This window comes from Paroedura picta, chromosome 3 (genome assembly GCF_049243985.1).
Source record: "Paroedura picta isolate Pp20150507F chromosome 3, Ppicta_v3.0, whole genome shotgun sequence".
Lineage (NCBI taxonomy): Eukaryota > Metazoa > Chordata > Lepidosauria > Squamata > Gekkonidae > Paroedura > Paroedura picta.
Window position 1 is genome coordinate 172,274,542 of NC_135371.1, and position 21,518 is coordinate 172,296,059.

Consider the following 21,518-nt stretch of genomic DNA (forward strand, 5'->3'; position numbering starts at 1 on the left):
CTGTCCCCTCTCAGCCTCTTCTTCTCCAGGCTGAACATTTCCAAGTTCTCCTTGAAGTCAGGTTTCTTCCAGAACTGCTCTCTGACCACTAGGATATACAGCAAAAGGACTATGACATCTTGCCCAAGACTGAATCCGGCTTTTCTACTGCCCTGCCACACTGCCAGCTCATAACAGAACAAGGGAGTAAAAAAAAGCAAGGGAACTCTTGTCATTCAAGTTGCAGACGACTCGTGTCAAAGGGGCCCTTGCGGAAAAAACCCTGAGCCAGCACTTATAGGGAAGGGGACCGCCTTGAAAGGTCGTTTATGGATGGCTCTAGAAAAGCACGAGAAATGAATGGAGGGTGGGGGGGGGAGGCGGCAGAGATGGAGCGGCCACGGGTCCATTTGCCTCTTTGTCCACGACCCGGCCGTTCAAGCCCAGCACTTTCTGCACTAGTGGCCGGCAGAAAAGCCCGGACTCTCCCCTGCCTGGCTGCTGATGCTGCAGGAAAGGTCTTTGGCTGGTATTTGGCTCCCGAAGCCCCAGGAAACATGGGGTGCATCAGGGCCATGGGACAAACCTTGGCCTTTCTGCTGGTCCTGCTGGGAACACAGCTGGCAGCCTCCACCTTCAAGATCTGCGCTTTCAACATCCGCAGCTTTGGGAAAGCAAAAGCTGCCAACCAGAAGGTCCTGGGCGCTCTGGTCCAGGTGAGTCTAGGGATGCCAGCCTCCAGGTTTGGCCTGGGGATCTCCTGGAATTCCAGCTCCTCTCCAGACTGCAGAGATCAGTTCCCCTGGAGAAAAGGGCTGCTTGGGAGGGGGGACTCTGTGGCCTTGGACCCCACTGAGGGTGAGGGATGCCAGCCTCCAGGTGGGGCCTGGGGATCCCCTGGAATTCCAGCTCCTCTCCAGACTGCAGAGATCAGTTCCCCTGGAGAAAAGGGCTGCTTGGGAGGGGGGACTCTGGGGCCTTGGACCCCACTGAGGGTCAGGGATGCCAGCCTCCAGGTGGGGCCTGGGGATCCCCTGGAATTCCAGCTCCTCTCCAGACTGCAGAGATCAGTTCCCCTGGAGGAAAGGGCTGCTTGGGAGGGGGGACTCTGTGGCCTTGGACCCCACTGAGGGTCAGGGATGCCAGCCTCCAGGTGGGGCCTGGGGATCCCCTGGAATTCCAGCTCCTCTCCAGACTGCAGAGATCAGTTCCCCTCGAGAAAAGGGCTGCTTGGGAGGGGGACTCTGTGGCCTTGGACCCCACTGACGGTCAGGGATGCCAGCCTCCAGGTGGGGCCTGGGGATCCCCTGGAATTCCAGCTCCTCTCCAGACTGCAGAGATCAGTTCCCCTGGAGGAAAGGGCTGCTTGGGAGGGGGGACTCTGTGGCCTTGGACCCCACTGAGGGTCAGGGATGCCAGCCTCCAGGTGGGGCCTGGAGATCCCCTGGAATTCCAGCTCATCTTTAGACTGCAAAGTTGTTCTGGAGAATATGGCTGCTTTGGACGGTAACTAATTTTTAATTTGAATTTTACCTGTCTTAATTGTTGTATTTGAATCTTATATTGTACATCGCCCTGAGCAGGGAGAGAGGTATAAAAGTTTAATAGATACATAAGTAAAGGTCGATAAGTATTACTATGGAAAATGTTGGAAATTTTATGACATGTGCATCATTTTATCACATATGGTGGACTTGCCAGAGAGCAAGCAACTAATGAATTATGATTTATGTTGAAATCCAAAAGATATCAAAAATCTAATTCACAATGGATCCAAAATATATGTTATTAAATATGGTACCAAACTGTATTAAAATGTATAGTGAACTTGTTAAATCTATGGTAATGGCAGCTAAGATTCTATATGCCTCAAATTGGGGGGGGGGAATCTTCACCAGATTTTACAGAACAGTCAAATAAAATGATAAATTATGTGTCAATGACAATACTTATATATTTGACACAAGAGAAGTCGCTATCAGATTTTATCAGAAAATGGGAGGCCAGTTTTGGAATATATCAATTGATAAAATGGGAGATAAATATGGACATGAGCTATATGAAGTGGATAATAATATAAACTCGGGAGAAAAAACAATGTGTATTTCAGAAAAAATGTATAAGATATATTGCAACATATCAGCTTTATCATAGTTCTGTAAATGGAACATGTCGTCTCAATTCTCCTTTCTTGCAATGTCTTTATCTTTTTTGAATAAATCATATCTATATATTTTTTTAAAAGATACTTAGGGGGTCTGAGCTCCCTGGCTGGTGGGTTAGACCTCTCTACCACTCTCCCCCTGCCAGATACTCTCTCGCTGCGATATCTCAGCCGTGCAAGAAGTCCGTGACTCCAAAGGCTACGCAATCCAGATACTCCTACAGGAACTCAACAGGTAACCGCAGGTACTTCTGTGACTTTTGTGGGCCTGCAATGAAGGGGTCGAGCCGACAGTAGCCCTTTAGGCCTGCTAGGCTGAAGTATCACTTATACCAGGGGTAGTCAAACTGCGGCCCTCCAGATGTCCATGAACTACAATTTCCAGGAGCCCCCTGCCAGCGAATGCTGGCAGGGGGCTCATGGGAATTGTAGTTCATGGACATCTGGAGGGCCGCAGTTTGACTATCCCTGACTTATACCATCATTGCCCCAGACATAAGAACAGAAGGGAAGCCATGTTGGATCAGGCCAGTGGCCCATCTAGTCCAACACTGTGTGTCACGCAGTGGCCAAAACTCATGGGCAATCAGGAGGTCCACCGGTAGGGCCAGAACTCCAGAAGCCTTCCCACTGTGGGCCCCCAATAACCAAGAAGACAGACCATCTCTGCCCCAGACATAAGAACAGAAGAGAAGCCATGTTGGATCAGGCCAGTGGCCCAGCTAGCCCAACACTCTGTGTCATGCAGTGGCCAAAACCCAGGACTCAACAGGAGATCCACCAGTGGGGCCAGAACTCCAGAAGCTCTTGTGGCACCAAGAAGGCAGAGCATCACTGCCCATCCTTAAGAACACAAGAGAAATGAGACAATCCTTGAATCTCCTGGCTACACTACACGTGCCTTACAGTAAATAATAATAAATAAGCAACCATTTTGCGCTAACCCTGGGTCAAAATTTCAAAGGTGCCCACAGGGTAAAAAAAGTTGGGCATCCCTGTTATAGCATGATCTTGTCCAATCTCGTCAGCTAAACAAGGTCCTTTGGAACAGGGGCCACCAAGGAAGGTTCTGTGGAGGAAGCCGATGACAAACCAGCTCTGCTTCTCAGTTCCCTGCAAAGACCCTTGCCTGAGTCACCATAACTTGGAAGCCAAGCAGGGCCAGAACTTGGATGGGAGACCACCAAGGAAGGCTCTGCAGAGGACGAAGAAGACGAGTTGGTTTTTATACCCTGCTTTTCACGACCAGAAGAAGTCTCAAAGCAGCTTATAACTTCCCTTCCTCTCCCCACCACAGAGCCTCTTGTAGCCCAAGTGACTAGCCCAAGGTCACGCAGATGGCTGCATGTGGAGGAGTGGGGGATTAAACCCAGCCCACCAGATTGGGAAGCACCGCTCCTAACCACTACATCAATCTGGCTCTGGGGAATGGGAAACCACCTGTGTTTCTGACCTGCCTGGAAAGCCCCTCGCCAAGACTGCCAGAGGCTGGAAGCTAAACAGGGTCAATCCTTGGAAGAGAGACCACCAAGGAAGGATCTGCAGAGGAAGGCAGTGGCCAACCACCTCTGCTTCTCTCCGGCCTTGAAAACCTCCTCATAGTTGTATCTCTTCAGGGGTGGCCAAACGGTGGCTTTCCAGATATCCATGAACTACAATTCCCATGAGCCTCTGCCAGCACGGAAGTGCCACGGAAGAGCACCCCTGCTCTAGATTATGTTTTCTTCGCCACTGGTAGCCACACACCATCTCTGGGGCCTCTTTGGTACCTTTGAGACTACAGGTTGCGATAACTTCGGGCTCCCTTCGCAGTTCGAGGAGAGGCCAAGGTGAGCAAAAAGGCATCACGGACTCTCTCTTCCGGCCAGCAGGTATGACGCTTCCCACCGCTACACCTGTCGGGAGAGCAAGCGGCTAGGCAGGGGCACCTACAAGGAACAGAACGTCTTTATCTATCGGTAAGGCCCTGCGGAGCAGGGAACCCCAACCGCACCAGAGCTCTCTCCTCGGGTTGCCAGCTCCAGGCCAGGGAATATCTGGAGAATTTGGGGGTGGAATGGGGAGGGTCTTTAGTGGGCTACAAGGGCATAGAGTCCACCTTGTACAGCAGCCAATTTCTCCAGGGGAATCAGTCTCTGTCATAGAGTTGCCAGCTCTGGGTTGGAAAATACTCAATAATTTGTGGGTGGAGCTGGGAGTGGGTGGGATTTGGGGTGGGCCTATTTGAAAGCAATGTTCAGGGGGCTGAGTCCGTTCCTCCCCAAAGTTCAGGGATTCCCTGCATTGGCAGAGTTTGCATATGCATGTGCAGAGAGGGTGGAGGCTTAAAGAACAAAATAGTTTTTATTTATGAAGCAAAACAACTCTGCGTGGAAAGAGAGCGCTGCAATTATTCTTCTGTTCAACTGCTGCTCAGGAGGCAAGCAGGGAGGAAGTATACCCCCCAAAATAGGAAGCTTCCCAAAGGCCCATCAGGACACTGAAGTAGATAATAAGGAGGGGGGGGGAAATCAGGTAGTTGCTATCCTAGTTATGCCAAATGTACGTCTATTCCGACGCCCCCTGCAGGACACCCTTTTTATCCCGCTCCGTTATGCACTCTGCAGGTCTCGCCTCTCCCAGCACCCTGGGGTGTACTTTCCTTCTTTCTCCTTGGCAGGATGGACGTGGTCTCTGTCACCGACTGGTGCCAGTTTGGGGAAGAGGATTCCAGCCCCTTCAAGGGCTTTGTGAGGGGCCCTTTCGCTGCCCGCTTCCATTCTCCAGTCACAGGTGAGGTCCCGATCCACACCACAACAGGAGCCTGAGAAATCCCCTCCCTCCCCTCCTACATACCTGAGGGACCGCCTACCGCGCTACATCCCCCGCAGGGCTTTACGCTCAGCGGGGGAGAATCTCCTGATCGTTCCTGGCCCTAGAGAAGCTAGCCTGGCCTCAACCAGGGCCAGGGTCTTTTCGGTCCTGGCCCCTACCTGGTGGAATGAGCTCCCAGGTGAGCTGCGGGCCCTGCAGGATTTACCAGCTTTCCGCAGGGCCTGCAAGACGGAGCTCTTCCGCCGGGTTTTTGGTTGAGGCCGGGGTCAGCGAATGAGTGCCAGCATCCCCCCCCCCGACCTAGTAAGTTAGATCTCCTGCCCACCCTCCCTGCTGCTCTGATAGCAGGGGTGGGAATAATAAGAACTTCCGCCATGTTGGGATTGTTTTTAAAGTCTTTTAATGGGTATTTTAATGGGGATAAGACTATTGTGACCCGCCACGAGCCTACGGGGAGTGGTGGGAAATAAATCTAAATAATAATAATAATAATAATAATAACAACAACAACAGCAACAACAACAACATGCCTTGTGCCTCAATCTCACTAGGAAACAGACGAGAAAGGAGCATGAGATGGTGACCTTGTTCTCTCTTGGTTTCTGCCCCAAGTATTCGTTCTCTCCCAGTTAGGGTTACCCGCTCCAGGCTGAGAAATCTGGAGACTCGGGCTTGGAGTCTGGGGGGGGGGGGCAGGGACCTCAGTGGGGCACAATGCCATAGAACTGGGGAGGGCAGACTGTGGCTCTTGAGATGACCATGGACATGCCAGTAGGGGCTCGTGGTAGCTGTAGTCCATGGACATTTTGAGAGTCACAGTTTGGCCACTTGCCTCTTTAAAAAAGAGAGTCCAGGGGCACCTTTAAGACCAACAAAGATTTATTCAAAACGTGAGCTTTCGAGTGCGTCTGATGAAGAGTGCTTGCACTCGAAAGCTCACGCCTTGAATAAATCTTTGTTGGTCTCAAAGGTGCCACTGGACTCTGATTTTATTGTGCTGCTTCAGACCAACACGGCTACCCATTTGAATCTATCCTTTAAGAAAGGTCTACTTTGGAGGGGGGGATCCTATGGCATTGTACCCCTCTGAGGTCCCTCCCTGCCCCAAATTTCACCCACTCCCAGCTTCACCCCCAAAGTCGCCAATTATTCCCCAACCCAGAGCTGGCAACCCGAAACGGAAAGCTATTCGGCGTTTGCAGACGGTGGGCAAATCCCTGGAGAAATCCTATGAGAATCCCTGAGAGGGTTTGGAGAGGGCCCAAATGGGACATGCCCCGGATTCCACCTTCCAAAGCAGCCATTTTCTCCAGGCGAACAGATCTCCGCTACCTGGAGGCCGGCCATCCAACGGCCCCTTTCCCGTCCCTCAACCAACAGTTCTCCCCTGTCCTGCCTCTCCCAGCCGTCTCAGACTTTGTGCTGCTCCTGCACCACGCCAGCCCTCCGGAAGCCGCCCGCGAACTTGACTTGCTCTTTGGAGTGTGCATGGAATTGGTGCGACGCTGGAAAACCCAGGTCTTTGGCAGGGGTCAGGGAGGGGTAAGGGTTGCCAGCTCTGGGTTGGGAATTCCTGGAGGCTTTGAGGATGGAGCCGGGAGAGGGTGGGATTTGGAGCAGGGAGAGAACTCAGTGGGGTCCGAGGCTATAGACGCCCTCCCAAGCAGCCCTTTCCTCCAGGGGAGCTGATCTCTGCAGTCTGGAGAGGACCTGGAATTCCAGGGGATCTCCAGGCCCCACCTGGAGGCTGGCATCCCTGACCCTCAGTGGGGTCGAAGGCCACAGAGTCCCCCCTCCCAAGCAGCCCTTTCCTCCAGGGGAGCTGATCTCTGCAGTCTGGAGAGGAGCTGGAATTCCAGGGGATCCCCAGGCCCCACCTGGAGGCTGGCATCCCTGACCCTCAGTGGGGTCCAAGGCCAGAGAGTCCCCCCTCCCAAGCAGCCCTTTCCTCCAGGGGAGCTGATCTCTGCAGTCTGGAGAGGAGCTGGAATTCCAGGGGATCCCCAGGCCCCACCTGGAGGCTGGCATCCCTGACCCTCAGTGGGGTCCAAGGCCAGAGAGTCCCCCCTCCCAAGCAGCCCTTTTCTCCAGGGGAACTGATCTCTGCAGTCTGGAGAGGAGCTGGAATTCCAGGGGATCCCCAGGCCCCACCTGGAGGCTGGCATCCCTGACCCTCAGTGGGGTCCAAGGCCACAGAGTCCCCCCTCCCAAGCAGCCCTTTCCTCCAGGGGAGCTGATCTCTGCAGTCTGGAGAGGAGCTGGAATTCCAGGGGATCCCCAGGCCCCACCTGGAGGCTGGCATCCCTGACCCTCAGTGGGGTCCAAGGCCACAGAGTTCCCCCTCCCAAGCAGTCCTTTCCTCCAGGGGAACTGATCTCTGCAGTCTGGAGAGGAGCTGGAATTCCAGGGGATCCCCAGGCCCCACCTGGAGGCTGGCATCCCTGACCCTCAGTGGGGTCCAAGGCCACAGAGTCCCCCCTCCCAAGCAGCCCTTTCCTCCAGGGGAACTGATCTCTGCAATCTGGAGAGGAGCTGGAATTCCAGGGGATCCCCAGGCCCCACCTGGAGGCTGGCATCCCTGACCCTCAGTGGGGTCCAAGGCCACAGAGTCCCCCCTCCCAAGCAGCCCTTTCCTCCAGGGGAGCTGATCTCTGCAGTCTGGAGAGGAGCTGGAATTCCAGGGGATCCCCAGGCCCCACCTGGAGGCTGGCATCCCTGACCCTCAGTGGGGTCCAAGGCCGCAGAGTCCCCCTCCCAAGCAGCCCTTTCCTCCAGGGGAACTGATCTCTGCAGTCTGGAGAGGAGCTGGAATTAGGGGGGATCCCCAGGCCCCACCTGGAGGCTGGCATCCCTGACCCTCAGTGGGGTCCAAGGCCACAGAGTCCCCCCTCCCAAGCAGCCCTTTCCTCCAGGGGAACTGATCTCTGCAGTCTGGAAAGGAGCTGGAATTCCAGGGGGTCCCCAGGCCCCACCTGGAGGCTGGCATCCCTGACCCTCAGTGGGGTCCAAGGCCACAGAGTCCCCCCTCCCAAGCAGCCCTTTCCTCCAGGGGAACTGATCTCTGCAGTCTGGAGAGGAGCTGGAATTCCAGGGGATCCCCAGGCCCCACCTGGAGGCTGGCATCCCTGACCCTCAGCAGGGTCCAAGGCCACAGAGTCCCCCCTCCCAAGCAGCCCTTTCCTCCAGGGGAGCTGATCTCTGCAGTCTGGAGAGGAGCTGGAATTCCAGGGGATCCCCAGGCCCCACCTGGAGGCTGGCATCCCTGACCCTCAGTGGGGTCCAAGGCCGCAGAGTCCCCCTCCCAAGCAGCCCTTTCCTCCAGGGGAACTGATCTCTGCAGTCTGGAGAGGAGCTGGAATTAGGGGGGATCCCCAGGCCCCACCTGGAGGCTGGCATCCCTGACCCTCAGTGGGGTCCAAGGCCACAGAGTCCCCCCTCCCAAGCAGCCCTTTCCTCCAGGGGAACTGATCTCTGCAGCCTGGAGAAGAGCTGGAATTCCAGGGGATCCCCAGGCCCCACCTGGAGGCTGGCATCCCTGACCCTCAGCAGGGTCCAAGGCCACAGAGTCCCCCCTCCCAAGCAGCCCTTTCCTCCAGGGCAACTGATCTCTGCAGTCTGGAAAGGAGCTGGAATTCCAGGGGGTCCCCAGGCCCCACCTGGAGGCTGGCATCCCTGACCCTCAGTGGGGTCCAAGGCCACAGAGTCCCCCCTCCCAAGCAGCCCTTTCCTCCAGGGGAACTGATCTCTGCAGTCTGGAGAGGAGCTGGAATTCCAGGGGATCCCCAGGCCCCACCTGGAGGCTGGCATCCCTGACCCTCAGCAGGGTCCAAGGCCACAGAGTCCCCCCTCCCAAGCAGCCCTTTCCTCCAGGGCAACTGATCTCTGCAGTCTGGAAAGGAGCTGGAATTCCAGGGGGTCCCCAGGCCCCACCTGGAGGCTGGCATCCCTGACCCTCAGTGGGGTCCAAGGCCACAGAGTCCCCCCTCCCAAGCAGCCCTTTCCTCCAGGGGAACTGATCTCTGCAGTCGGGAGAGGAGGTGGAATTCCAGGGGATCCCCAGGCCCCACCTGGAGCCTGGCATCCCTGAGGAGGAAGGCAGGAAGCCACGCAGGGCAGAGACAGCAAAGACTCACAGCCTCCCCCTCGGCAGAACCTGATGGTGCTGGGAGACCTGAACGCCAGTGGGGCTTACATCCCAGCAAGCGCTTGGGCCAGGATCCGTCTGCGCAGCCACCCCGCCTTCCATTGGCTCATCGGGGACAAGGCGGACACCACCGTCAGCCACCGGACTTGCTGCGCCTACGACAGGTAGGGCCCCCATCCGAGCTTTCCCTGCAGAACGTGTGGGGATGCTGGGTGAAGGGGAGTCACAGAGGCGTGGTGCTTTACACGGAGGCAAGCCGATCCTGTTCACAGCCAGGAGGCCGTCAGAAGATGAGGAAGAAACGAAACGGAAAGAGAATTTCCCCTGCAGATGGCCGGTTTGTCTGGGATCAAGATCAGGAGGGACGCCAGTAGCCCCCAGGTGGCAGCAGGGCCCCCCAGGAATCACAGCTCACCTGTTGCCCCCCAAGCGGCAAGAAAACAGAGTATCTCTTCCCCTGACGTAAGAACGTTAGAGAAGCCATGTTGGGTTAGGCCAGTGGCCCATCTAGACCAACAGTCTGCAAAACACAGGGGCCACACACAGGGGTCACCGAGAGGTCCACCAGCAGGGCCAGTATCCCCAAAGCCCTCCCACTGTGGCCCCCCAAGCACCCAGCATACAGAGCACCCCTGCCTCAGTCATCGCATTCCATGCGTACCTTGTGGCCACCTTTGCTCTGTTTCTCCAGGCCTCTCTTGAAGCTGTCTGTGCCTGTAGCTGCCGTTATGTCCTGCGGCAGTGAATCCCACGCGTTAACGGCTCTTGTGTGTGTGTGCGCCCGATTAGGATCATCGTCCACGGAGATGAGCTGCTGGGAGCTGTTGTGGCCAGGTCAGCCAAGCCCTTCAATTTCACGGCCGCGCTGGGACTCTCTGAAGAAGAGGTGAGGTCACCTGCCCAGGGTCGCCAGCTCCGGGCTGGGAATTTCTGGAGGTTTCAGGGGTGGGAGGGCAGGGATTGGGGGTCAAATTCAATATGCAGCACGTTGCATTAGAGCAGGAGTGCCCAGTGGGGTGTCCTTGGGTGCCTGCCAAGTGTTTTTAAAAAGTAGCAGGGCCCAAGTAGGGCTTTAGATTTGAATGACTGTGCATTTATGGTTTATTAATTCACAGAATCATAGAGTTGGAAGGGACCTCCTGGGTCAGGCGTAGTCAAACTGCGGCCCTCCAGATGTCCATGGACTACATTTCCCAGGAGCCCCTGCCAGCGAATGCTGGCAGGGGCTCCTGGGAATTGTAGTCCATGGACATCTGGAGGGCCGCAGTTTGACTACCCCTGTCCTGGGTCATCCAGTCCAACCCCCTGCATTGTGCAGGACACTCAAATCCCAATCGCTCATCCCCTTGTCACCTGCCACCCCAATGAACCTTCACAGAATCAGCCTGTCGGTCTGATGGCTCTCCAGCTTCTGTTTAATACTTTCCAAAGCTTTGTGTTTAATTTTTATTTTTAATTCTAATAAATTTAAATTATTATATTTATATCCCGTCCTTTACCAAGAGCTCAGCTCCAATTACATGGATTTTAAAAAAAGGACAACCCAAACCCACACACTCGGAATTTAAAGATTTCTGACAATTAAAAAAATTCTAAAATCAAAACGAATATACTCATGGTCACACCCTTCTGGGAGAAAAGGGGAGGGGTATTTAAGGTGTACCCTCAAATAGATTTATTAGGTGGCTTTCGGGCAGGGAGACCAGCAGATTTTTTTAATGTTTCAAGACCTCAGTCACAGGCCTGGTGGCACAGCAGGGCCCTGGTCTCACTGGGCAGAACCAGGCCGGGGGCCAAGGCTAAAAAGGACCCAGCTAAGGTGCAGAGTGGCGCAGAGTGGTAAGGCAGCCGTCTGAAAGCTCTGCCCATGAGGCTGGGAGTTCGATCCCAGCAGCCGCCTCAAGGTTGACTCAGCCTTCCATCCTTCCGAGGTCGGTAAAATGAGTACCCAGCTTGCTTGCTGGGGGGTAAACGGTGATGACTGGGGAAGGCACTGGCAAACCACCCCGTATTGAGCCTGCCATGAAAACGCTGGAGGGCGTCACCCCAAGGGTCAGACATGACCCGGTGCTTGCACAGGGGATACCTTTACCTTTAAGGCCAGTTTAGGTCAGGGTCCCTGAACAAGTTTTGTTCAATGAATCTCAATGTTCTTTGGGGGGCCTAGTGGAAGAGACTGCCGAAAGGATGCACTATAAGGAATAGTCAACCTGTGGTCCTCCAGATGTCCATGGACTCCAATTCCCATGAGCCCCTGCCAGCAAACGCTGGCAGGGGCTCATGGGAATTGGAGTCCATGGACATCTGGAGGGCCACAGGTTGACTACCCCTGCACCTTATGACTGAACTGAAGCTGTAGCAGCCATTATGTTGCTGCTAGTGGCAGGTGCAGAAGCCACAGGAACTGCTGGCATGCTCCTAGCCAGACCTGGATTGCAAACCACCTCTCCTCTCTGGTCCGCAGGCCCTAGAAATCAGCGACCACTATCCCGTGGAGGTGAATCTAAGGCTCACACCGAAGGCCCAGCGGGAGCTCTGAGGCTTCAACCGTCCTCCCTTCCGAGTTCTGAACGTGAAAGCAAGAGTGGGAAAGCAGTGAAGACAACCCCATTTGTCCCGTCACTCAAAAAAGCTCATCCAGCATGTACACGAGAGCAGGGCCTTTTCAGTGGCAGCCCCGCGCCGATGGAACAACCTTTCCAATGTGCTGTGTTGATCTTTTGGAGGCAGCTCAGGAGGGTTTTCTTTAGGACTGAATTTGGTTACGTTTACGAGCAGGCTTGAGTGTTTTAAAATTTGGATTTCAATTTTTCCTAATCTTCCATTATGTGTTTTTATCTGTTTGTAAACTGCCTCGAGCTCTTTGAGGAAAGGTGGCACGGGCCAGTATGGTGGCAGATTCCAATCTGGAGAACCCGGTTTGATTCCCTAACTCCTCCACATGCAGCCAGCAGGGTGACCTTGGCCGAGTCCCAGTTCTCTTAGAGCTGTTCTCTCAGCCTAACCTACCTCACAGGGTGTCCCTGCTGTGGAGAGAGGAAGGGGAGGGGTTTGTAGGCTGCTTTGAAACTCCGGGGAACGAAAAGCGGTATAAAAAAAAAAACAGCTCTTCCAATAAATGTTTTAAGCAAATATAATACAGAAACCTTTCCGCCATCTTCCTGCCTTAGGAAACTGGGTAATTTGGCGAATTCCAGCATCTTGCTGAATGGCAAACATTTTGGGCAAAGGGAGGACATTCATTGCGGTAATGCTCCTCTAGCACGACCCACAATGTACATGTAGCTTGCCCCAGGGTTGGTCCGGCTATGTGAGCTGACAAACAGGCAGCAGAGAACCCTGGATCAGTCCACGGCCAGCCCTACTCCCCTTCCTATTTCTAGCCAGTGGTGAATTTTAAAATTTATTTATTATATTTATATACCGCCCTCCCCGGGGGCTCAAATTCCGCTGGGGAGCAGAACACGTGCAGACAATGGGATTGGACGCAGAACTGGGTTTTCCCCCAAAACCTTGGCTTTTTTCCAGCGACTCCTAAGCCCTTATAAAAACGAATTGGCACTAGCAAGTTATTGGAATGTTTTGTAAGCATGTTCATTAGGCACCGGTACAAAGGAGCAAGGGGCCAGGAGCATCCTAGGTCACTTTGAGCCTCCTTCAGTTAGAGAAAAGAACCAACTCTTCTTCTTAAAGTCTAACAAAATCGGTGGCTTCAACACAAATGAGCATTGACTTGTGAAATCTACTCCCCTGCGTCACATTTTCTTACTCTGTAAGGTGCTTCCGGACTCTGGCTCTTTTCTACCGCTGCAGACAGAGCAGCACAGCTAACCATTGTGACTAGGCAGGCATCCCCTTTGGTCACATGATGAGACAAGAATCATGGGAAAAATCATGCTAGGAAAAGTGGAAAGCAGCAGGAAGAGGAAGCCACGAAGTATACATGGGACACTGTCTGGGACAGTGATGAAAGCTCGTAATCTTGGTGCTTGTGGGTGGGGAAGGGGACAAGGAGGGCTTCTGGAGTTCTGGCCTTGCTGTTGGACTTCCTGATGGCCCCTGGGTTTTGGCCACTGGGTGACACAGAGTGCTAGACTGGATGGGCCAATGGCAGGATCCAACGTGGCTTCTCTTCTGTTCTTATTTCTGGGGCACTGGTGCTCTATGTTCATGGTGCTTGTGGGGACACAACGAGAGGGCTTCTGGAGTTCTGGACGCACTGGTGGACCTCCTGATGGATCCTGGGTTTTGGCCTCTGTGTGACACAGAGTGCTGGACTGGATGGGCCATAATCCTTATCCAATGCGGCTTCTCTTATGTTTCTGCTCCAAAGCAGGAGGGGGGCCCTTCTGTGGAATCACTTTGCCCTGAAATCTAGCCCTTTTTTGTGGGAGTCTCTCCAAGAAGAGGTTGGGAGAATCCCTTTTATGAGACGCGTTCTGGAGGGATGGTTGTGTACAGAGAGAACAAACATCTTCATCACTTTGTAAGAAGAGTGAAGTATACCCCTGGGGACCCCCCCCACCAGCGTCAACAAGCCCACCAGAAGAGAGATACCAGTAGCCTTTCTTTTTAATTAAGCATCCTTCAAGGCAACATCTGAGCGGGTGGGCCCGAGAGGCGCATCGGCCCTTCACGCTGCATGCAGCGCGCGCCACTTGTCTAAGGGGCCCCTGCTGGGGATGTACTTCACTCCACACCCGTCTGGGATAAGGCGTTTCTCGGCCACCATGTCCTCAAACTCGTCGGCGTTGAATTTGGTGAAGCCCCATTTCTTGGAGATGTGAATCTGGAAGAGGGGAAGGGGAAAGAGATCAGGGCTGGCCACAAGGTGCTCTTGGTCAAGGGCTAGACCCCCCCCCCCCAAATGCTCACACAATACAATTTTACAGCTGTGATTGTCATGTTTGCAGGGAGCTCAGAGACCACATCCCCATTTCTGTCCACAGGGAGAGAAAAATCGGGAAGGTTCTGCCTAAAACACCTCGGCTGTAACAGCAAAAGGATAAAAATCTCTCCACAAGCCACACTCACAATACACTGATAAAAAAAAAAAGAACAATTATTTACTTTGCAAAAAGATAAAGTCACAGAAGAGGTGAACACCTACAGGAATCAGCAGAGGTGGCCCAAAGGGAAATAACAAAACCCTAACAAAAATATTGACTAAACTTAGAACAATATATACATACTAGTAACCAAGCCCGCTGCAGCTAAATGCAGCGGGCGCTAGGCACTTACTGTCGGTGAGTCGGCGTCGGCGGGCTTTTTTCGGCTGCGGCAGCCTGATGCAGCGAGGCGCTTTGCGCCTCTCACCGCGTCAGGCCGGGAGCAACTGCGAGCCGCGCTGCGCGCAGCTCGCAGTTGCTGGGGCTGGGAATCGGAGGGACCAATCGGCAGGCGCAAAGCACCTGCCAATTGGTCCCTCCGATTGTCTGTCGTGAGGAAGGGTCCAATCCAGACCCTTCCTCATCACGGACAAAGCCCACCTCAAGGCCCCTTAACTGATTATTTAGTCCGTGGCGCCACGGGCAGTTTAAAGATGTAAGAAAGAAGAAGAGTTGGTTCTTATATGCCGCTTTTCCCAACCCGAAGGAGGCTCAAAGCGGCTTACAGTCGCCTTCCCATTCCTCTCCCCACAACAGACACCCTGTGGGGTGGGTGAGGCTGAGAGAGCCCTGATATCACTGCCCAGTCAGAACAGTTTTATCAGTGCCGTGGCGAGCCCAAGGCCACCCAGCTGGCTGCATGTGGGGGAGCGCAGAATCGAACCTGGCATGCCAGATTAGAAGTCCGCACTCCTAACCACTACACCAAACTGGCACTACAGCAAACTATTTTCAGCAGTGGAAACAGGGCTTGGTAACAGACTGGGGCACAAACATCTGATTCCTGTTCCCACTAATGCAAATATTTTCCTATTGAAGTATATATTTTCTTACTTCTGTCCATATTTTTATTAAGTTTTTTCTGCTATTTACCTGTTGCATATTTTGCAATTCTTGTAGATGCTCACCTCTGTCTGTGACTTTATTTTTGTGTGAAGCAAATAATGCTTAGCAAGTTTTTGTCGTTAAATCAGTGTCTTGTGATCCTGGTATGCATTTTGTACTGCAGAGCCTGGGTGTTTGTTTGTTTTTATTATTATTTCACAGGTCACCACGAATAGGCATCCATTCCACATATGGTGCATGCTTCATTTTTCTTGCGTCACATTCACCGCACGTACAGATCAACGTGTGGCTGCAACACCCATTAATCCAAGAACACCTCTGAGGTTAACTTGTAAAGCAAGCCCACGTTTTACTTATTCGTTTATTTAAACATTTCTATCCCGCTTTTCAGCGTGGTTCACGGCAACATGCATTAAGAGTGAAAAACATTTTCAGGTAAAACGGCCAAAGAGCAAACCCAACCTCAGTCCTTCTCCTCCTTAAAAGAAGTCAAAGTCTCCTCCCAGGCAAAAGAAAAGCCCTCCCACAAAGCTGGAGCCACAATGATGGGCAACCCAAAGTGGTGGGTAACCAAGCAGATGGTAACTGGCACACAGGGACGTATGGATGGAAGTCAACAGTACTTCAGCAGTGGAATCCGGCTAAACTCCTCCATCCAGACAGAATTTGAAGGTTGCCAGTGAGGAAGGTGTCAAGGTTGTCAGTCTCCAGCTGGCACCGGGAGATCTCCCACAATCCCAACTGACTTCTAAACTACCAAGATCACTTCCTCTGGAGAATATGGGTGCTTTGGAGGGCCTTGTACCCGGATGAGGTTCGTACCCAGGTTCCAGTCCCCAAATCTCCAGGTATTTCCCAACCCAGAATTGGCATCCCTATTAAGGGTACTCCTGCAGTAAGCAAGGGGTTGGTCTAGAAGGCCTCTGTGGCCCCTTTTCAATGTTGATTCTATGAGACGCAGCTCTTTCTTGTAGACCAGGCTTTCATGAAACCCTGTTTTTTTTTTCACGGCCCCGGAAGGCTCTTTTATGTTAAACACTTAATGGGTGGTATGACCATATATGGTCAACATCAACCTCCCCCTCCTAAAATGGCCAGTGATAGGTTGGGAGGGGGCAGCAAAGGGAGGGGCCCTGCGAGGGCATGGACACAGCAATGCTTCCCAGCCATATTCTGCACAGTGACAGCTTTGTTGGTTAACACACTTTGCTGAGACACGTTACCTTCTGGCGGCCGGGGAACTTGAACTTGGCCCTGCGCAGCGCCTCGATCACATGCTCTTTGTTCTGCACCTTGGTGCGAATGGACATGATGACCTGGCCGATGTGCACGCGGGCCACAGTGCCCTGAGGCTTCCCAAAGGCCCCGCGCATTCCGGTCTGGAGCCTGACGGAGAGAACAACCAAATGTTTTATTGCAATCTTTGTAGACAAGGGATCCCCAACGTGAGGCCTGCCAACAGCTTTCCTGGCCCCCACCCAACCTTTTTAGGACAGCTGCGGCTCTTTTACAGCTGCCCATGATGATTTTATTTTCTCTCTCTCCTGGCCCAGCGTGTATATCTTTAGTTGCCCCCCTTCTCCAAGGCACTCGGGTTTCTTCTGGAGTGGTCGATTCCACTTCCTGTCACAGCCATTTTGAGACTGCACACACCACCCTATGCCAGAATTCCAAAGGTTCCCACAGGCTCTAAAGCAGCTGTTCCCAACCCCCGGTCCAGGGACCAGTACCGGTCCGTAGATCAGTCGGTAGCGGGCCATGGCTTCTCCTCCTCATACTCCTCCCCGGCTGCTGCCTTGGGGGCTGCCCTGCCACTCTGCTGCCGGCTCACCTTTGGTGCTCTCTGGCGGCCACCATGGCTGGGACTCCCCCTTGGTGTGGCACTGCACAGCTTTTGCTGGCAGCGTCCCTCAGTGGGTGGCGGGAAGTCAGGGGCGCCGGCAGGAAAGCAAGTGGAGCAGGGGCTCAGGCGGTGACGTCCCTTGGCAAAAGACTAACCCCCCATGTCTCAGTACAATTGTCAAGTGTTGACTGGTCCGCGGTGATAAAAAGGTTGGGGACCACTGTTCTAAAGGACTGCGGAGCTCTGTTGTAAACCATACACTATGCCTCTCCAGGACTTTCAGTAAAGATGTTCCCGAGGTCCCTTAAAGCACTCTGTATGAAGAACAGAGCACATACACAACCAGGGGAGTCACTGTGCGCAGCCATTGCACACCACCCCCCGATGGCTGCAGGGGCTGGTCGGCTTAATTGACTGCGCGTTTGTGCCAAAACTCCGCCCTGCCCCTCATAAATCCATGTCAATATTTATTGTTATGGTCCAGTGATTAAGGATCAATTGCAGTATAAAAATTCCCCAGCAATACAAGACATATGACTGTTAAAGTATAGATGTAAAACATTTAAAGAGCAAATAAAATACCTAAAATAGACTACAAAGTAGTAAAATCATCCCTTCCCTTAATTAATCCAGTGGCTTCCAAGCCTAAAGGCCAACGCTCCGAACCTGGCCATTTTAAAAATTCATTCTTTATTCCTATCTGATAACAAATTCGAACAGGGATTCCCAACCAGGTGTCCGCAACCCTTTGGGGGGCTTTGGGAACTCCAGAGGGTGTCTGCAGTCTTGCCCCCTCCCGCCTTAAGAATGATGAGATCATCACAAATCTGATTATAAAGTTAATAATTGAAGATGATGTGCTCTAAAGCAGGGTAAGTCAACCTGTGGTCCTCCAGATGCCCATGGACTACAATTCCCACGAGCCCCTGCCAGCAAACGCTGGCAGGGGCTCGTGGGAATTGTAGTCCATGGGCATCTGGAGGACCACAGGTTGACTACCCCTGCTCTAAAGTGTTGACTGCCACCCTCACACACACACACACACTCACCTATCAGCTCCGGCACACGACAACATCTTGTTGATGCGGATGACGTGGAAGGGGTGGAGGCGCACCCGGATGTGGAAGCCGTCCTTGCCACAGCTCTTCACCATGTACTTGTTGGCGCAGATGCGGGCCGCCTCGAGCGCTGAAGGAAGGACATGTGGCGTGAACTGGGTGGAACACACACACCACTGCGGTGGCAGTGAAAAGCGGGCAGCGGGTTTCCCATCCTGCTACGGCCCCCTTACCTTCAGAGGACAGCTGCTCGTACTCATCCGACACCATGTGCCCGCAAAGTGGGAACTCATCGACCTTGGCTTTCTTGCGGCCGAGGTCAAAGATCCTGATCTTGGCATCTGAGGGGAAGAAAGGGATTGGGTCAGCCGCTGTTTCCAAGGCTGCCATGAGGGACTGAGCCGGAGAGGGGGCCCCTCAAATACTCCCAACTAAAAGAAAAGAGGGCTCCGCTTCTTTGAACCCTTGTTATAGGCATGCCCAGTGCAAATTAAAACTTGCTCAGCTTCCTACTTTATCTCTAAGAGAGATATCCAGCTGCTATTACAAGATCAGGAGTAGCTGAGTCTGTTATTAAAAGCAGAGGATGGCACTGCTGCTGACTCAAGGGATGCCAACTGTGGCTTGGGAAATTCCTGAAGCTTTGGGGAGTGCAGTGCTTGGGGAGGGGGTATGAGCTCTACAGATCTGCGATTCCATAGCCAACCCTCTGAAGAAGCTATTTCCTCTAAAGGAACTGATCTCTGTAGTCTAGAGATCGGCTGTAATTCCAGGAGGACCCCAGGAAATATCTGGAGGATGGCAATCCCCCCGCCCCTACCAAATTGTCCAAATGCAGGTTATTACTTTTTTATGACATCGCAAATCCATTTTCCTTCATACAATATGAATCCAATGTACAGAACACACGAAAAACCCTTTCACAGACATACCAAAATGTACCAGCATCACAATTGCTACCACTGCTAGATTAAATCTTATTCAGTTTGCTGGTTGATCTCTAAGAAGGGGCATCTCTCAGTAATGAATCTTGAGGGGGAAAAACTTGGCACACAACTTCACTTATTCCTTCACTTACCAGGAACACCCCTGCAGAAACGGGATTTTGGGTAGGGCTTGTTCTTGCAGTAACGGTAACTACAAAAAAAGAAAAAAAAAGAAAAAAGAAATAAGACATTTGGGGAACCATAAGACATTTTAAATGCAATTACAGCGAACATCTGAACAGGTTAGAATTTTCAGGTGTGAGGACCGGAGAGAAAAAATTCATCGGATCTTCATAAAGTTAAATTACTTTATCCAGTGTCAATCCAATCCTCTCTATCCACTGCATAGCCGATCCACTGTACTGCAGATGGTCTTCACCATCTTCAACCATTGGAGCCAAAACAGTTGACTGGGGATCAGTTCAACCCATATCAAGACCTCTGGTAGGGCCCAGTGAGGCACCCTAGACTCTTGCAAAAACTATTACAGCTACCTTTGAAATTAAGGGGATATTAGCTACAATTTAGATAAGTAGATTCTTTCCCACTATCATTAAGAAAGGAGAGGTCTCATATTTTTGAGAGAACCAAAATATCCAGCCCTCAGTAAGAGATGACAGATGGAGATTCTAGATCTCTAAACCAGGTGTAGTCAACCTGTGGTCCTCCAGATGTTCATGGACTTCAGTTCCCATGAGCCCCTGGCAGCAGACGCTGGCAGAAGCTCATGGGAATTGTAGTCCATGGACATCTGGAGGACCACAGGTTGACTACCTCTGCTCTAAACTATTAGTACCTGATGATGCCCTCCACATTCAGAAGCACTAATCCTGTGAATCCGAGAGCCAGGCAATACTATTGATTTATTTATTTGGATTTCTATACTGCTCATTTCTTTGCAGCTCTGGACTGCAAAAAAACTAAGGTCTTCTGTACCATTATTAGCAATTCAGAGGAATTGGTTGGGCCCTGTGAGTGACAAGATGCCGGACTATATGGATTGTTGGTCTGATCCAGGGGTAGTCAAACTGCGGCCCTCCAGATGTCCATGGACTACAATTCCCAGGAGCCCCTGCCAGCATTCGCTAACAGAGCTCTTACGAACGCCTCAACCTTTCTGTTGTCCTCTAAAGAAATTGGTTGGCCACTGTGTCAGGTGAGATGCTGCACTATGGACCGCTGGTCTGATCCAGCAAGGCTCTTTCTGATGTTTTTATAAATGTCTCAACCTCTCTGTCCTGTTGTTGGCCCTCCAGAGAAACTGGTTGGCTGCTGTGTGAGGCAGGATGCTGGACTAGGTGGACCACCGGTCTGATCCAGCAGAACTGTTATTATGTTCTTAACAATTCATGGGAAATAGATCTGTCAATGGTTGATGGCCCAAAACACCTCTTGTGTTGTTACAATATACATTTTGGCTGTAAAATGGTAAATTTAAGAGATCAGTAGAACCTTATGACAAACAAGACCCAGTTTGTGTTCTCACACCTCATGGGGCACGGCATGGACATAACGCCACCAATCAGACAGAAGCAACTGTCTTTAGCTAGGAGGCTAAATTTGGCTGATAACAGCCAGATCATCTACTCATCAATTTCCCCTTCATGACATTCCCTCTTGAGCATCAAGGAGTCCAGTTAAGAGGATCCAGGGTCTGGGGACCAAGCCCTAGGAGTAAAGGATGAGGGATTTGGGAACATTCAGCCTGGAGAAGAGGGGGTTGAGGGGGACAAGGTTGCAGTGGGCAGCAGAGGATAGGACTTGCAGGGTTTAAACTACATGTTAGAACAATACTAGCCAGATATAAGGGAAAAAATATCACAGTCAGAGTAGTTCAGCAGTGGAATCGGCTACCTAAGGAGGTGGTGAGCTCCCCCTCAACAGCAAGTCCACAAGCAGACACTTATCAAGGATGCTTTAAGCCAGAGGTGCCTGAACTCTGGGTCTCCAGGCATCCCTGGACTACAATTACCATAAGCCACTGCCAACATTGTATTACAAATTCACCATCTGACCTGTACTTCACCATCTTCAACCATTGGAGACATACAGCTGACTGGGAATCAGTTAAACCCATACCAGGTTTTCTGCTAGGACCCAGCGTGGCACCCCAGACTCTTGCAAAAACGTGGCAGGGGATTATGGGAATTGTAGTCCACGGCCGTCTGGAGAGCCGCACTTTGGCCACTGCTGCTTTCTGCACCGAGCAGGGGGTCCCCTTCGCCTTCTAGGATCCCAGCTCGGCCGCCCAGGAACCCGCTTCCCATCCCGGGCAGGCAGCCTCGCCCTCTCGCGCCCCCGCCCCAGGCGACTCACCAGCGCGCGGGTCGGCGGCCCATGGCTGCGGGTCTGGAAAAGAGAAAGACACACACGGTCAGTCGGGGGCCCAGGCCGGGCCGAGGCCTGCTATCCCCTAATCCCCCCTCCCCGGCCAGGCCGCGGCCGCCATCTCACCCGCACACGCACCTCGCCGAGCGGAAAGAGAGTGCAGGCGCGCCTGCGCGCTGCTTATCTAGCGAGCCGCTCTAGGAGGCCGAGGATCATCGAATCCGGCCGGAACACGGGGAAAAGCGGAA

General features: G+C 52.7%; 2 protein-coding genes and 1 non-coding gene across 5 annotated transcripts; 1 reads left to right on the forward strand and 2 right to left on the reverse strand.

Moving 5' to 3' along the window:
• The first annotated feature begins 473 nt into the window (after positions 1–473).
• LOC143833602 (deoxyribonuclease-1-like) lies at positions 474–12,613 on the forward strand. 2 transcript variants are annotated; one of them, XM_077329644.1, is made up of 8 exons: positions 474–695; positions 2,290–2,378; positions 4,015–4,101; positions 4,803–4,915; positions 6,363–6,475; positions 9,108–9,265; positions 9,793–9,987; positions 11,566–12,613. In XM_077329644.1, the coding sequence occupies exons 1-8, from the start codon at positions 537–539 to the stop codon at positions 11,570–11,572; spliced, it is 921 nt and encodes a 306-aa protein (XP_077185759.1). In that variant the 5' UTR covers positions 474–536; the 3' UTR covers positions 11,573–12,613. The 2 variants fall into 2 exon arrangements, with proteins under 2 accessions (XP_077185759.1, XP_077185760.1); XM_077329645.1 differs by having other exon boundaries at positions 9,891–9,987.
• Positions 12,614–13,655: 1,042 nt separating this feature from the next.
• RPL10 (ribosomal protein L10) lies at positions 13,656–21,473 on the reverse strand. Of its 2 annotated transcripts, XM_077329647.1 has the most exons (7): positions 21,397–21,473; positions 21,259–21,291; positions 19,035–19,093; positions 18,190–18,297; positions 17,948–18,086; positions 16,279–16,441; positions 13,656–13,890 (listed from the first exon to the last, which is right to left on the reverse strand). In XM_077329647.1, the coding sequence occupies exons 2-7, from the start codon at positions 21,279–21,281 to the stop codon at positions 13,735–13,737; spliced, it is 648 nt and encodes a 215-aa protein (XP_077185762.1). In that variant the 5' UTR covers positions 21,282–21,291; positions 21,397–21,473; the 3' UTR covers positions 13,656–13,734. The 2 variants fall into 2 exon arrangements, with proteins under 2 accessions (XP_077185762.1, XP_077185761.1); XM_077329646.1 differs by lacking the exons at positions 21,259–21,291; positions 21,397–21,473 and adding an exon at positions 20,958–20,986.
• On the reverse strand, positions 17,185–17,318 carry LOC143834606 (small nucleolar RNA SNORA70). The gene has a single exon (XR_013229854.1). It is a non-coding gene; the product is annotated as a small nucleolar RNA SNORA70 (small nucleolar RNA).
• Positions 21,474–21,518: the final 45 nt, after the last annotated feature.

Bases quoted from the DNA above. Each gene is read 5' to 3' on its own strand.
- RPL10 (XM_077329647.1), bottom strand. From the start codon at position 21,281: ATGGGCCGCCGACCCGCGCGCTG. The intron at 19,094-21,258 runs GTGAGTCGCCTG...CTTTTTTTGTAG, and splicing joins GGCCGCCGACCCGCGCGCTG to TTACCGTTACTGCAAGAACA. The intron at 18,087-18,189 runs GTAAGGGGGCCG...TCCTTCCTTCAG, and splicing joins CGAGCAGCTGTCCTCTGAAG to CGCTCGAGGCGGCCCGCATC.
- LOC143833602 (XM_077329644.1), top strand. From the start codon at position 537: ATGGGGTGCATCAGGGCCATGGGACAAACCTTGGCCTTTCTGCTGGTC. The intron at 2,379-4,014 runs GTAACCGCAGGT...TCCGGCCAGCAG, and splicing joins CTCCTACAGGAACTCAACAG to GTATGACGCTTCCCACCGCT. The intron at 9,266-9,792 runs GTAGGGCCCCCA...CTGTTTCTCCAG, and splicing joins ACTTGCTGCGCCTACGACAG to GCCTCTCTTGAAGCTGTCTG.